Below are 17,252 nucleotides of genomic sequence, written 5' to 3' on the forward strand. Positions count from 1 at the left end.
GGGGCATCTCATGAGAAGGCAGGGTTCTCTGGAAAAGACAATAATTCTGGGAAAATAGAAGGCAGCAGGAAAAGAGAAAGCCCAAATATGAGAAGGATTAACTTAATAAAAGAAGCCCTGGGCATGAGTCTACAGGAGCTGAGCAGGGCTGCTGAGAGCAGGACACTGTGACCATCGCACTCACGGGGCCATCAGGAGTCAGAGCTGACTCAACAGCACTTCACTCACATTCCAGATCCAAATGATAGCAGGAGTTTATTCACTTCTTCCATAGATATAAAACGCCAGAAAATTGTTGTCAGCTCTCACATTGAACCAGGTTGTCACGGGGTAACATAAATAAAAGGTAATTAGGTATTCCAACCCAGATCAGAAGCTGTTTAGTTAATTAACCAAGACATACATTTACGTTCTGGATAACACCAGGAATCATTTTGCAAAAGGACTCCTTGCCTTACCCCAAATCTGCGTGCAGAAACATCACCACTGTGTTCTCATCCCTTTCTGGGGTTTCACGAATGACACAGGCCGTGCTGTTAGGAGAGGGGTGGTCTGGTTCTGCAGGCAGTTCCCTCAGTCACATCGATGTGTCATTTAACTTTTTTGTGCTTTGGTTTCCTCATCTGTGTGAACAGAGAATCATAGTTCTATTTTTCACATTGTTGCTTTAAATGCGATGGTGTCTATAGAGCACTTAGCTCTAGAAGTGTCTGGCCTAATAATTATTAATATTATTACCTCTCTGATTGGTCCAGGTCTTTTCTCAGACGGGGAGACCCCATCCTCTTTGTCAATAGCAGGAGTCTCTCAGGAGCAACTGGTTTCAGGGCAGCCTTGGAGCCCAGTGAGCAAAGCTCAGTCTGTGTTCTCCTTGCTTCCCTTTGCTAATCGGCCGCTCTTGCTTCTATGGAGCTGCTACTCGCATTGTACATGGAGAATCCATATTAAAAGAATTCAAGTAAAATAAAACAGCACCAAAACTTTAGTGAACACAATTGGTGATTGATGGCTCAGATGCCATTTTAGGATTCTGCAATGCCCTGTTTCCAGGTATGGTGTACAATTTTTTATATGTCTATAGTAATTCTATGTCATATCCAACTTTGTTCTAAAACAATGGCATTCAGGGGCCCACAAATCCATCTCTGCAAGGGCCATTGTCTATAAACTGATTAAATCACACTCAACCATACATGTGTAATAATCTTTCAAAAAGTATGTAGCTATGCGATGAATTAAATGCAAATTCATTTAAAAGCTTTCCTGAATTCATAGTTACCCTTGGCATTAGAATTCCTCAAGTAAGCCCTAGCTGGTTTGGCTCAGTGGACAGAGCGTTGGCTTGTGAAATGAAGGGTCCCATGTTTGATTCTGGTTAAGGGCACATGCCTGGGTTGCGGGCTCAATCCCCAGTAAGGGGTGTGCAGGAGGCAGCCAACCAATGATTCTCTCTCATCATTGATGTTTCTATCTCTCTCTCTCCCTCTCACTACCTCTCTGAAATCAATAAAATATATATATATATATATATATATATATATATATATATATAGAATTCCTCAAGTAAGAAGAATGCTAAACTGATTTCTACCATTTACTATTATGGAAGGTGAAACAGGAGTTCATGCTATAAAACAAGATTCTCAGACACAATAACATAAAAATGTAAAATCTCTGTATGATAAAAGACACCCCAGAGAAAATAATTTTAATGTGTTTAATATATCATTAATAGAATACGAGCTCTTACAAGTAAATTGGAAACAACCCAATAGATGGTCAAAGATAATTCTGTTGGCAGGAGTACAGACTGGTAGGAATGCTGGAAGGCAGTTGGGCAGCTTCTATCAAATGTTCAAAAGGATATGATCTTCCACTTAGGAAATGAAGTAGGGGCTGTGTATCTAAAAGGAATATATTTCCAGTGTGCTTAAAGTATAGATGTGTGTGATGCTCATTGCAGCAGTGTTTGTAGGAGATAAGAAGTGGAAAGAGCCTAAATTGCTGTCAGCAGGACAGCCTTACACTGGCATATTAATCCAGCTATTTAAATGCAACAGCCCCATGTCTGACTACTGTGTGAACTGCTGTCCCTGACATATTGTTGAGTGAAAAAGGAGAGTTGTAGAATATGTACAGTAAGATTAATTTTTATGTAAAAAACCCACATTTTTCTATGTCTATTATCTCTAATATGGCTTTTTGTATACATCTTTATCTCCATATATAATTCTATTTCCTTCCATCTCTATCTACATATATTTCTCTATATCAGCGGTTCTCAACATGTGGGTCGCGACCCCTTTGGTGGTCGAACCCTTTCACAGGGGTCGCCTAAGACCATCCTGCATATCAGATATTTACATTACAATTCATAATAGTAGCAACATTACAGTTATGAAGTAGCAACAAAAATAATTTTATGGTTGGGACACAACATGAGGAACTGTATTTAATGGGCCAGAAGGTGGAGAACCACTGCTCTATATGGTCCTATATACATAGGAAGAAAGTCTAGAATAACACAAAGTAAACTCTCAGGAGTGTCCCCAGGGAGTGAAAATTAGGGAGGAAAAGGGAGTACTTTTTATTTTTATTTTATACAATGATACGTTCTTTGAATTCCTTGTTTTATGACACATAACTTTTATAAATATAAAAATGAAAAGTAGTAATTTTCCAAAAATGATCCTCATTCCTGGAAACAGAAGGAAATATCCAGAATGAGGGGTGCATCTGGCTGACGGACTCCCTGCGATCTCGCTGCTGCCCTGGGAGAACGCGAGGGCTGCTACTGACAAGGAACTCAGCAGACACCTCAGGAAGGGGACATAGCAAAGGCCAGCACTGCACTTATTTTAATGACCGAGGGTTGGGGGCTGCAGGGCCAAGATTGAAGATGTTTACAGCCACCCATCGCCCAGGTGTGGGCCTGTCCAGAGGGAATAGGATTTCTTTGGTGGTTAATCCTGGACAGGAGGCTGGGGGAGCCAGAACCTGTCCCTTCTCGGGGAAAGGAGTCAGGGGGAATCTGGTGGAACACTATGGATCTTCCCGTTCTTTTCCTCCATCCCCTGTGCCTGCTGGTCATGGAATAAAGGACATCTAATCTCTAGCCTCACTGGTGAGTGTCACAGTTGCCTAGAGACAAGCCACCTGTCTGAATGCCTTTGGTACACAGGAGGGTACATATTATAATAAGTTAATATCACTCTACGGCAGTGGTTCTCAACCTTCCTAATGCCACGGCCCTTTAATACAGTTCCTCATGTTGTGGTGACCCCCAACCATAAAATTATTTTTGTTGCTACTTCATAACTGTAATTTTGCTATTGTTATGAATTGTAATGTAAATATCTGATATGCAGGATTTATTTTCATTGTTACAAATTGAACATAATTAAAGCATAATGATTAATCACAAAAATAATATGCAATTATATATGTGTTTTCTGATGGTCTTAGGCGACCCCTGTGAAAGGGTCGTTCGACTTCCAAAGGGGTCACGACCCACAGGTTGAGAACCACTGCTCTAGACACTGGAGGCCTCTCTTCCCAGAGTTTGCCATGCAGAGCACCTATTTCTAGCCATGAGGGCCAAAGTGAGTGAGAACAGAAATGAAGTATATGACACACAGGGATCCCTGGAAGAACCGTGAAGTCAGGGAAAGGGAGTTTGGCACAGTTAGTATCCAGCACAGTTTCAGACATGGCCCAAGCTCTCCTCAGGCAAATCTGCGAAGTAGCATCATTCACGTTCAGACGTCAGCTCCTCTCCCTGCTCTCCAGGCTGCCCTCCAGTCCCCTGGCCCATTCCTGCTGGTCTGTAGCACAGTCCATTAGAGAAAGTGCTTGAAATATGTCCATGAAGCGGGTGACTAAAGTGTTCTGCTTTCGTGGTGATGACCTGCGTTCTAATCCGGAAAAGAATGCAGACAGCAGACCCACCACCTCGCTCCAAGATGCCCAAGTAACACGGAAGCTGAGCATGAGCAGTGTGCTTCCATCAGACAGCTGCCCCTCGGGGGCCCTTGTAACGGCCTGGGCTGCTGGCTCAGCACAGAGGTGCACATGCTGAGGAAGCACAGAGCACAGGGGTTGGAAATATCTGAGCTTGGGTGGCCTGTGTGTAAAAATAGGAAAGAAATTGTTTTTTATTCCCTCTCCCTTCCCCCATCACCCCCTTTTCTCTCCATCCTTAAGAATAAATCCTTTATCCTAGCCTTGCTCTTTACCTGGATATAGCGGGTCGCTGTTCGGGCGTAAGTGTGACCACTTCCAAACAAAAGTCAGTGGCTTTTGTTCTCATGAGACATACTTTTCTAACAATCACTGCACTGCACAAAATTGCACCATAATGACCACAGAGCTTATGGGGGAAATGGGATGGAGGCCCCTCACTCAAACACACATAAAAAGAATGATGTGTATGTGTTGGGGAGATGATAGGAATCTACTAAAAAAAAAAAAAAGACAGCTATTTTATATAGCAAATGATTAAGCAACACATAAGTACTACAATAAATATGGCCCATAATCTAGAACAAGACCTGAAGTTGGCTCAGGAAACTGAGTGTTGGAAGGGTTGCAGCTTGTGAGCTACTGGGAAATGGCACATGAGGGTCCTTGGGGCAAGCGTGTGCTACCAGATGTGGATGGCTGTGGCTCGTCGCACGCTCGGTGACAGGGGAGGCCGGTGGGTATTTGAGGCATGTGGGTGTTTTGTGCACCCTCATGCTGGGTCAGCTGGATGTGGGTTCTGCATTTACCTCGAGTTTCTTGCAAGAGAAACTATGCAGAAGCAAACCCAAAATTCTTGTTGTACCCAAACTTTTCCCTGGTCATGGTCATGTTGAAATAAATTCTCATCTTCAATACAAGCATTATGGCAGAACTGACTGAATCTAGATAATTAAAATTGTTCTGATTTAAAAAGTAAAAAACGAATAAGACCCCAATGTGATGATGCTGTGAATGTAATAATAAGATTAATATTACTAAGTGGAGAACATACGGCTCAGATAAACCTGAGCCCCCTTCTTTCCACTCGAAGATCCATCTCAACACAGTGATAAAGTCAAGCAAAATGCAAGTTGGGCTCCATCCTTTTGAAGCATACCACCAGTCCTGAGCAAAGCCTGCTGAGCTCTAAGGAGACATCCTCCTTATCTTCCTTGCTCTCTCCCACCCTTTTTCCAAGAGTAAAAAGTTCATACCTAATGGTACTACGTTCCTATTGCCTGTAACAAATTACCACAAAACCGGTGATTTAAAACAACACAGATTTACTCTTTGATAGTTCTGGAGGCCAGAAGTCCAAGCGAGGCTTTCTGGGGCTCACAGCCAGGTGTTGGCAAGGCTGACTCTGGGTGCAGGGACTCTTCTGCGGGAGAGCTCATTTCCCCAGCTTCCCGGCTGCCGTGTTCCCTGCCTTCCAGCCGTGCCACTGTGCCCTCTGCTGTCATCATACCTCCTCAGATGCTGATCTTCCTGCATTCCTCTTCTGATCACACTGGGCCACCTGGACAACCTAGGGTACTCTCCCATTGCAGGATCTGCAATTTAATCACACCTGTGACCATGAAGGTATCAAGAGTCAGAGGTCCAGGAATTAGGACATGGACACCTTTAAGTGCCTCTGTTCAGGCCATTACACCGGTGATGATATTCCAGGTGCTCAACAACTGACAGGCCACTTAAGGCAGCGTGTCTGATTCTTGGAAAAGTCTGGGATTGTGTAGGATCCTGGCAATCCCAACATGCTGGGAAGTGAGAGGGTCGACTGGGTGTCTCGGGCAGTGCTGAGGCACTGCAGAGTGGGGAGGAGTATCTCTCTAGGCAGTGGAAACCTTTTCCAAGCAGTACAGCCGCACCCATGTGCTCTGCCTGAATACCAACCTGTCCTGGCCTGTCTATCTAGGCTTCTGTCAATTATCCTCTAACCCTCATCCCTGACCAGCACACAGATCTCCTGGGACCTGATCACGGGCTGTACTTTAGTCCTTGAACTTGGAATGTCCAGCTAGGCCTCACCACCACCCTATGATTAGACTCTACACTTATCTTCTTTTTGCAAGAATATACCCAGGGTCATATGTGCTATTAACTGTCAGGGTCGGGGCTTGAACTCTAGCACTTTGACTTAGAAGGTGAGCTCCTAACCACTGTGGTTAGGTCTTCAAGAAGACACACATCCCTTTGCCAGATAAGGGAAGCATGTGCAGAGATGATGAAGGCAGCGTGGAGGTGCCCAGCGGTAACCCCTGGTCCCTACGCATTTCAGAGGTTTACACAGAACCTTCCCCTATAGAATGTAATGGTTACGGGGAGGCCTTCTTGTTCATACAGTACGAAGTCTTATCTACTCTGTATGACCAAACCTAAACACTCCTGAACAGACAGCCTGTGATAAAAGTAAACCAAGTCCAAACTCCAATTTATCTCAGCTGCATAGCATTCTAGAACAAAGTATGGCTGTGAACATAAAATGAGATAGAGGAATAAATAAAGTCTGGAGTCAACAGTTTTGTTCGTAAGGCCTAACTGACTGGCACTACTTTTGGTTATAATATTCTATTTAACCTCCTCAAGTGCAAAGAGTAGCAGGGACAGGAGCAGCAGCGAGAGGAGCCTGACCAAACCACTCCTGGACTTTGAGTCTTTTATTCACCTCTAGCTGGTTATAGTTCGAAGTGTACTGTTCATGCCAGAGGAAATAATATCTATCAGAAAAAAGTAGCACCACACAAAGAGAAAAAAAATCATTTGGGGGTATTTTTAAATTTTGCTCTTTGTAAAAACAAATCTTGGTTGGAACAGGAGTACTAGCACCTTCATTCATTGAATTGAAGAATTATACAGAATAGATGAACATGAGACTATTTTTAAAAATAAAATTAGAGTGAAATTTTGATTGAATTTCTGTACAGTCCCTTAAAATCATTTATTCCTATGCTAAGTGAAATAAGCCAGTCAGAGAAAGATAAATACCACATGATCTCACTCATTTGTGGATTATAGAGAACAACATAGACTGATGAAAAAGGACAGACCCAAAGACTGAGAAACAGCGATCAGGCTGTCAATCCCCAGAAGGAAAGTAGGGGAGGGCGGGGGTAAGGGGAAGAGATCAACAGAAGGACTTGTATACATGTATATAAGCCAAACCAATGGACATGGACAATGGGGGGATGGGAGCATGAGTTTGTGTGTGGGGGGGAGGTTGGGGGTTAAAGGGGGGGGATGAGGACACATTTGTAATACCTTAACTAATAATAATAAAAAAAAAATGTTAAAAAAAATCATTTATTCCACGTATAAATCAGATTAAGTAAAATCCTAGAAGCCGAGATAAATGTTATTTGAAGATGCTTTGGGGAAGAGTTGGAAGCAAATTCTACTTTAAACCCTTTAGCCTGATAAAAAACCTGAAGTATTCTTGCTAATTTGGAAAATACCCCTGATATTTAAAATTTCCTAAAGGTAGCTCTCCTCCTACCTTTATGATGGAATGCTGTGTGATTTCAGTCAAGAGGCATAATTATTACCCTAAGAAAAAGTCCTGCTTTCCACAGGCAGCCACCTTAGTCATTACTGAAGTGCCCGTATGACTGTCAGAGAGACCAGGTAAGAGGCCAGGGGAGGCAGAGAGAGAGATCAAAGTGTTTTTGTTTATTCCTTTGATGTTTGGTAGCACCTACTGTTTACCATGCACACTTTTCGACTCATGATGAAAGTCGGAATTCACCCATCTCTCTTTTCCTGTCTGAGGTGCAGATGGAGCACATTCGTGGAGTCCGTCCATCCCTGCCCCCACGTGTACGCACATGCACACGCACACCTAGCCAGTGGAAAAGAAAAAGGGTTACTCACATTCATCCACTTTACAAAGATTTCCAGGTTGCGATGGGAGGGCGTTAGCTCTCCCTGAAGGATGAATAAATACGCAGCTCCACTGACAACCTGTTCACAGTCAAACGGAGGTGAAAACTGAGACCCAGGTCTTGCCCTCCTGGCGCTTCTGAGACCCAGTCCTGGCAACATGCAGTGGGTAGTCTTCTGCCTGATGGTCATCTTCTCAGGGGTGGTGGCCCGTAGATCCAGCCTCCAAGGGCAAGATCGCCTCTTGATCAGATTGCGTCAACTTATTGATATTGTGGATCAGCTGAAAAATTATGTGAATGACTTGGTAAGGCTGCACTTGTCACAACAAAATTTAAATCATATTCTTCAGTTACTATAAAAGAAGCTTTTTGACTTATCAAAATAACTCAGAACTCATTTTCTTCTGCTTTTTTGCTCTAGGACCCTGAATTTCTGCCAGCTCCAGAAGATGTAAAGGTAAGACCAGTTGAATTTGTGAAGTTATGTTTAATAGAAGCTTTTAAATCCAATTAAGAAAGGCACTAGCATGATTGTTTAGGAATATAGTTAATTTCAATGAATTTGAAGGTTTAATAATTGATAAAATAGTTTTTTCTATTTTCATTAATTTACCAACAAGCCAACCAATAAAATGCTATATATCTTATAAATTATATTTTTTTTCTCCAAATATCTCTAAGAGCACATCTAAGTAGTACTGGTGAGACAGAATAAATCTATGAAAATAAATATATGCTATGATCAGTTTCTGAACAATGACTCACTAATTACACTGTAAGAGCCCTTGTGCATGAAAGTTCTTGAGCCCTTTTGTAAACCTGTCTAAGAAATACAGATACACACCATAAGAAGCAGAATTCACCTCTTAATAACAAGAAAGAAAGAAAGAAAGGAAGAAAGAAAGAAAGAAAGAAAGAAAGAAAGAAAGAAAGAAAGAAAGAAAAGAAAAGGAAAGAAAAGGAAAGAAAAGAAAAAAAGGAGGAAGGAAAGAAGGAAGAGAGAAAGGAAGGAAAGGAAGAAAAAAAAAGAAAGAGAAAGAAGAACAGATTACAGAATAGCATGGAGTGTAGAAAGGCAGGCCGTCCTGTAGAATAGACTTCCCATATACCTGGCCTTGAAGGGTCTCTCCATTGGCCTTCAGTGAGGTCTTGTGGAAGGACCATTTTCAGCAACTCATCCCATTCTCTGGAGCCATTTAAACCATTAGGTCCGGGGAAGAAGAGGCCTATTGTTCAAGTGCACCAGGTCCTCACTGGTCCTTGCCCAGTCTTCAGGTTTGATACTCTGAGGATATAAATGCAATTGGGGAGATGTTTTCATTGTCACGGACCTTTAACTGCATAAATTAGAATAACTGTAAAAGTGTTACCAGTAATTAGGACACTACAGAGGGAGAGACTTACGAAGATACATTGCAAAGAAAACAATTATGGTAAATGACTCTGTGTAAAAGTTTAGAAAGTGAATGAGTCACAACTATTGCTTTTCTCTAAAATTCACTCTCTAGCTCTGAACGTAACCACTCTCATTCACTAGGCCTTTTTCTAATAAGCAGCATCTAAAATGAAAGTAGCACATTCAGTTTATTGGAAAGACTTTTCCAATAAGTAAGAACATGTCTTAATCAATGTCCTAATTATCAAAACATAGAACATTTTTCAGCATTTCACGCCCTTTGTTGAACTGCTGTGGTTATGATTCTTTCTGGAATTTTTGAGCTACAGTCTATAACTTGCAAAATAATAAATAAGAAAGATATCGTACTTTATGGCTTGAGTTGACCTAGTGGGTACTTTCTTCATAAACTTTGTTAAAGAGAAGTGCTTTTTCTCTTACATCATAAAGTGAGGGTTTGGTCTCGGTGACCCTGTATGCATCTGGTGATCTGATCAAGCAGCCTTGGCTATGATTCCAGTGAGTGATGGTATAACAGATCGGTAAGCTATGCTGGCAGCAGACTCAGGAAGGAAGAAGAAAGTGCAAGGCACTGTAGTGCTACATCAAGTTTTTCAGAGCTAGCATCAAAGCAGGCTCTATAAGAGACTTACAAAGATTAAAAAGTTTTATGAAAAGGAATCTATCTATATTTTGCAGATAAATATTGCCATGTACTCATTATCTAAGCTCTCTAATTGGTCTGGCCAGGCATCTTCCTTTTTCTTTCTAATTCTACTGGTGGTTCTGAAGGGGAAGGTGATAACCTTCCCCTTCCCCCCAGAACATCTGTCAATGTCTGGAGAAATGTTTGGCTTTCACAGTTGTGTGTGTGTGAGGGGGGTTCTATTGGCATCAAGTAGATAGAGGCCAGGATGCTGCTAAATATTCTAGAGTGCACAGCCCTGGCAACAAAGAATTATGCAGCCCAGGGTGCCAGTACTGCTGCTGAGAAACCCTGACTTAAACCTAGTTTGCGTATGGGGCAAAGGTTATTTTGTCCAATTAGTAAGACTTCCCAGTGTGAATGGTCAGGGCTTTCTTTAAAATAAAATAAAAAAATAAGTAGGTTAAAAATAAGCTGTCAGAGGGCAAATATTTTCAAATATTCAACTGTAAAAGGACAAAGCCTTGCGCACCTCCTGGCAAAAGCAGCATTTGCTGGACTGCTCTGGGCTGAGGACAGGAGTGGTTCGTGACTCTGGCGTCTAACCCACTGCTCCCTCTATTCTGCAAAACGCATGTAGGACAACTGAGCCCACGTGTTTTCATGTGTTAAAGAATGAGGGGAGCCACACTTAGCTGCATCAAGGCACAGCATGGGATATCCAAGCACCTGCTCCCAGGTGGTGGTGCCACACCTGAACGTCAGGTCATCCAGGAAACCCCTCAAGTGAGCAGCAGGGCTCCTGGGCTACCTGGACAAGATTCCTCTCTTCATACCCCTTCTAAGCAGTGAGCACACGCTTATTGCAGCTCTTCCACCTCTTTTCCTCCAAGGCTGCCTTGGATGTGCATCTGGAGTCAAATCCAGCAGTTCCCGGTCCTGGCCATGATCGCCAAGGACAGCTCTGCGGCTACTTGCAGCAAGCACAGAGCCAAACCCTGTAGTCTGTCGCCACAGGAAGGGCAGGAAGGGGAGCCCGGCCCCATCGGCAAGAGCGGCTGTCCAGGACCACTGGTCCGGACCACTCCTGGCAATGGTGGCTCAGGGGGGCTTGTTTGGTGGGGCCCTTCTACTTCTTCGGAATCTGATCTCCTTTCAACACACATGTAAATGTTAACTCAGCAAAATGGGCCTCTGTGAGAAATGCTGGTTTCTCAGATCAGCACAGATGAAGCAGTTAGCGTTTTCAGTTTCAGCTGGAAAATTTACCTCTTTAAATATGAATATTATTTTTTCCAGTAAGTTAAGCCGGTTGTGGTCAAAAAGAAGAAAAAAGAAAAAACTTCAACAAACAAAAGAATGTGGTTTTCAAGGAAAAAAAAGTGCTATAATTAACATTTATAAATAGTTTCTATTAAATAAGCATTTTGGCAAACATGGGAAGGACACTACCTTGCCCTCATGAGAGGCAAGCAGCTCTGATAGAAGGAAACCAGATAAGCCAGTTCTCGGATTGTGGCTCTGTATGCAAAGCGAGCCGGTGGGGTTGTGTCTTCAGTGCATGTTATTAATCAACACATCCATACCGGTGCGCAGAGGGGTTAGAAAATGCAAAGCGGGCCAGCCGCTATTTTCAGCTGACCGTCCATTGAGACTCAGGAGTGCTGTAGGGACCCAGAGGCTGGGGTTTCTGGTTGTATGGCAGTGCCTCCACACCCACGGGTTAAGTGAAGACAGGGCAGCTTGGGGGAGGAGGGTGGCATCATATATACACAGTGGCTGAAAGAGAGAAGAAACTTGGATACAGGTTCTTAGATCAGCATTAAAATGTTTTTGACAGGTCAGTATAAACTTTGTTCTTCCAATAGGCTTCACTGTCAGTGCAATTTCTACGACTTTGACTTATTCATTAGTAACTAGTTGTTTGGCTAAATCAAGAGACACATTTCAATCTTCATTCTGTCCACCACTTCTTTGTTCTCTGAGACTTTGACTTATTCTCTTAACTGCCTGAGAAACCCTCTTCCCTCCCATTGGCTGGGCAATTCAGGCAGAAGCCTTCCCTGCCTGACGTGGGAGTCTGAACAGCGATTTAGAAAAGCCAAGCATGGTCTACGGCAAGAGTACTGAGTCTTAGATGAGAACGATGCCACCAGGAGTAGGTGCCCAAGTCCTTTCCCCAAAGGAGGGGCTTTAACCCCTTCGCTTCATTTGTTGACTCCATGAGTATTTCCTGGGCACTCACTAGCAACAAGGCTCTATGCCAGGTGTTGGGCAACATTGGATGCTGCTATTAGACATTCTATGTAAATCAGAGCCAAACAGAATACAAACGAAAAGATTCTTAATCAGACCACAGCATAACTCACACCACGCTGCCACAGGTCAGTGTGACTTTTAGAGCCTCATAACTTAGAAAATTCCCTCACAAAACAGAAGCTCCTGCCCACCACTCAGACCTCAGGCGTTGGGAAGGACTGGGGAAAGTGGGCTCCCTCCGGCTCCTCAGCCCCAGGTGAAGTGGGACGTGAAGTCGTTCCCCACTTGCCTCTGAAATGGGTGTGACCCAGACACTGTCTTACAAGTAAAAAGGGGGATTGGGAAGGACATGCTTACTCTCTGAATAACTTTCGCTAACATATCCACAAATTGTTTCCTTTCAGAGACACTGTGAGCGATCGGCTTTTTCATGTTTTCAGAAGGTCCAACTGAAGTCAACGAATACAGGAGACAACAAGATCAACGTGTTAACTAAACAGCTGATGAGGAAACTGCCTCCCACAAATGAAGGGAGAAAACAGACACAGAGACTCGTAAGACTGACCTTTGTTTTCCATTTTATCTGTCCCGATGGCTTATCTCACACACACACACACGCACACGCACACGCACACACACACGCACACACACACGCACACATGCACATGCACACGCACACACACGCACGCACACGCACGCACATGCACACACACGCACACACACGCACGCGCGCACACGCACGCACACGCACACACACGCACACATGCACACACACACACACACATACGCACACACGCGCGCACACACACACGCACACACGCACACACGCACACACGCGCACACACACGCGTGCACACACACACGCACACGCGCACACACGCACGCACACGCACACGCACACACACACGCACTCGCTCACTCCTTAGCCAGAGCCTCAGTGTCTTTCTGCAACTTGCACTTTATATGCAGTGTTGTTTTAAGACACGAAGTCATCCCCTCATAAGTCCACAGGCTTGAAAGTGCCCAGAAACCCAACTGGAACTTGCTGACAGTCCCCGGCCCCTGGAGTACAAAATACAACTTCCCATGGTGAGAGAGTCACTGGGCAGAGAATCTGATTGTGGCCACATGTAACTTGTATTCTAATTGACAGGAGCTACATCCTAGCTTTCCTATATGGAAAACGACAGCCTGCCAGAGATCAGGATAAATCTCAAACTTGGCCTTCCTCTCTTAAAGAATATTACTGTCCTGTGCAATCACAGAGTCCATACTCTTTTCAACAGGTGGGCCCCATTATGTGGCTGGAGGTTTCCAACAGTTCCCAGTTTGAGGGGCCCTGAGACCCTCATGTATGGCCCTTCTTTTGCCAACTCATGAGCAATGCTGGTCCTCTCATGAGTGATGTAAGCATTAACCAAATTCACTAGGTAAACACCTAAGATAAATTACTCCCCCAATTTTTTTTTACCAGTTCTCTCTCCTTCAAGAAATTTCACATGTGATTCAAATGAAATCTTAGTTACATTGTCAAAATATTTTTATTTATTGCGGTTGCTTGGCTAGATCGCAATGTGAAAAGTATCCCTCTCAAAGTTTCCTCAGAAAGAAAGGAGCTGAGCATGTCCTTGAAATCCAGTATCAAAGATGCATAAAATGGTAGTGCTGGCACTGAGCTTAGAAGTATCCAGTTAAGCACCTTCATTTGATAGATGGGAAAGGGACAACAAAGAGGCTAAGTGGTGTTTCCCCTACAAACAGCAAGAGCCAGAACAAGAACCAGAACTTATATTTCCTCTTGTCAGTCCAGTGTTCTCACTACAGTATCAGGCGGGCATTATAGGTGCTAAATACCAGGCACTGGCATGGTGTATGGGCTCTCAATGTACTTTTCCCAAATAACGGTAGAGTACATAAACCAAGAAATATTTTCAAAAAAGAAATATGTGAATAATACCAATATGAGAAATTCTTCACTCTCCCTGTAATCAAATAAGTGGGAATTAAAGCAAGGAAATCCTATTTTTTATCAATAAAAACTTTTAACTTGATAATGGTAAAAATTCTCTATGTGAATAGAAATAAAACTTTTTACAATGTATATTAAAAGCCTTAAAATTTTTCATCCCTTTAATTTAGTAATTCTACTTCTAGAAATTTAACAAATAAAATATATAAAGATGTATATGAAAAACTATTCAGAGATGTTCTTTGAAGCACTTTATAAAATAGCAAAATGTTAGAAGCAATCTATGTGTCTCAAAATAGTAATAGTTCAATCCTATGTTGGAATACAAAGCTACCATTGTGTACCATATTTGAACATTAAAGAATATTTTTTAATATATTTTTATTGATTTCAGAGAGGAAGGGAGAGATAGAAACATCAATGATGAGAGAGAATCACCGATTGGCTGCCTCCTGCACAGCCCCTACTGGGGATCAAGCCTGCAATCCAGACATGTGTCCTTGACCGGAATCAAACCTGGGACCCTTCAGTCCGCAGGTCAAAGCTCTATGCACTGAGCCAAACCAGCTAGGGCAACACTGAATAATATTTAACACAGAAGGAATGCTCATATTATCTTAAATATGTAAAAAGCAAATTACCAATCAGTGTATAGAAATGCAAAGAAAAAAAAATCACCGGAAGGGTATGTATCAAAACATGGCTGTGGTTATCTCTGAGGGTGGGATTACAGTAAGTGATTTTCCCCATTATTATTTTCTGAACAATTTTATGCATTTCCCAATGTTTCAGTGAACATGATTTATGTCTCTAATTGGAAAAAACAAATTTTAAATGAATGTTTTATTCAATGGGAAAAAAGTTTTAAAGAAGAATGTTACTTTTTCATTGATTTCTAGGTGTGCCCTTCATGTGATTCTTATGAGAAAAAACCACCCAAAGAATTCCTAGAAAGACTGAAATCACTCATCCAAAAGGTACCACTTAAGTTATGTTAGATTTCCTACCTCAATTGTATCCGGATGGCATCCTGTGCGGGGTTACTCATGGTGCACTGTCTCCACAGATGATCCATCAGCACCTCTCCTAGAGCACGTGGAGTGGAAGGTTCCTGGGGCCTCGCTGCAGCTGACACTATGTGACGTACTCTAACACAGCAGGGACACTCACTTCTGGGTATTCCCGACAGGAATACAATATATTAGTGAAGAGGGTAAACTCCGTTCAAAGTCCAGATTATTTCCACCATGTTGCTATGCAATACTTCAGTTTAATCCACCTGGTCTGTGCTTACCCAACTTGAAAAAACTATCTATTGATTTCCTATGTTATGGATTTTGATGATTTCTAAAATTTTTACTTACCTGCCCAACTATCACATTTCTTGGTTGGGGAGAAGCTAAAGTTCTTAACTGAAAATATAGTTTGGGAATATATTTATTTTGTATTAACTTTGATCTTGATTACCACAAGAATGAGGTCTCTGATAATCATAAGTTAAAACTGATATGCTGTAATTCAAGCTAAAAATATAAGAAGCATAGGGTCAAAATGGAAAGCTGAAGTCTCTAGTAATTTAATGAAATGAAAAATGAGTGTCTAAAAATGTATAGCTGAAAAGTTTACTTTTTATCTCAGAATGTCTAACGTATAAATATATAATTTATTTATGTACCAGGAGGATATCTTTACCAGACGCCTACACAAAAGTCTTACTTCCTCATTGGGATTTATCAAATATTTAAATACGATAGATATGAATATATAAAATAGACTCAGTCTTTTTTTAAGTGGGTGTAATTGTACCTTCCCAGCTTGAGTCCCTTTATGAGCTAACACTGAGCTTATGAAAATGGCAATTAAAACCTATCGAGGGACATCCTTCAGATGGTCTTCTGGAACCAGATAGAATTTTTAAAATCCTGTGGCTGGCTCTCCCCTGAAATCATTACAATGATTGTAGTGAGCTAATAACTTCAAATGCCCATATCCTTCTTTCTTTCTTCCTTTCTTTCCTTTCTTCCTTTCTTCCTTTATTTCCTCCTTTCTTTCTGTCTTCTTTCTTTCTTCCTCCCTCCCTCCCTCCATTCCTTCCTTCCTTCCTTTCTTCCTTTCTTTTCCTATTTTCTCCTTTTAAAAATGACAATTTGTGTCTGCACGCTTTCCAAAAGGCAAAGTGTCACTTGTAGAAAATCAAAGTCAGGCTACAAATCAAGAGCCTAGGACTCCTGTCTACACAGAATGCAGACTTGAGCATAAACATACCAGTCTTCCAACCATGTAGCAAAAACAGGTGACCTGCTCCAAGTGCCATTTCTGCTCCAGCAGTTCATTTAGGTGGAAGGTTAGAAACTCTAGAAGAATAAATCTTCACTGGGATGTTATAAGCTATTTGAGAACCTTGTTGTTAAAATGGCTGTGAGTACGCAAGGGGGTGTTGTATGGGAAATGCTTTATCCTCTAAGAAAAAACATTATCTACTTAAAAGTGTCTTAGAAACAAGTACTTTTATAGTTCTAAAAGATATGGTAAGAACCATTTATATCATCAGGTTGCCATGAAATGTTTGACCATCAGGAATGAGTACTCTGTTTTAAACTTGAAGATGTTATTGCAAAGGAATCCTGTAGATGCGTGCAGAAGGATGAGGCTGTGCGTCTAACGCCTGCCTCGGTGTGAAGCAGTGCCAGGCTGGGTGCCAGGTCGGGTGAAACTGGAAAACAGGCTCAAAGCTGACCTGCGAAGAGGGGATCTTTTTTCTTGTTTCTGGCTTTCTAGTTTTTTACTTCTTTGACACTGTGATTTTATATTTAAAATAATGTCTTTATTTTGGTGTGTTTACTGTTAATAAGTCTCTGTTCTAGTCCTTTTGACCAGAGATTTTCACCTTCAAAGTAAAAATAATTTAGTGGGCTGTTGGCCAAGAGCCTTCATGAACCTGAGTTCAGAGACTTGGGCAGGATCCTCACAACATCCCAAGTAACAGCAATGCATCGGAATAAAGAGGACGAAGAAGTGAGCCCTGCCCGCTCTGTGTTCCAGACTTAGCCAGCCCTCTAAAGCCACTGCGGCTGGCCCACACCATTACTGTTCACCTCC

The 17,252-nt window shown here is 42.2% G+C and overlaps 1 protein-coding gene across 1 annotated transcript; it reads left to right on the forward strand.

Moving 5' to 3' along the window:
- Positions 1–3,859: 3,859 nt before the first annotated feature.
- On the forward strand, positions 3,860–15,243 carry IL21 (interleukin 21; the record flags this gene model as incomplete). The annotated part of the gene is made up of 7 exons (XM_081092775.1): positions 3,860–4,033; positions 6,175–6,347; positions 8,032–8,188; positions 8,305–8,340; positions 12,589–12,738; positions 15,053–15,130; positions 15,220–15,243. The coding sequence occupies 7 exons, from the start codon at positions 3,860–3,862 to the stop codon at positions 15,241–15,243; spliced, it is 792 nt and encodes a 263-aa protein (XP_080948901.1).
- Positions 15,244–17,252: the final 2,009 nt, after the last annotated feature.

Source organism: Myotis nattereri (genome assembly GCF_964212035.1).
Source record: "Myotis nattereri genome assembly, chromosome: 5".
In the NCBI taxonomy this organism is placed as follows: Eukaryota; Metazoa; Chordata; class Mammalia; order Chiroptera; family Vespertilionidae; genus Myotis; species Myotis nattereri.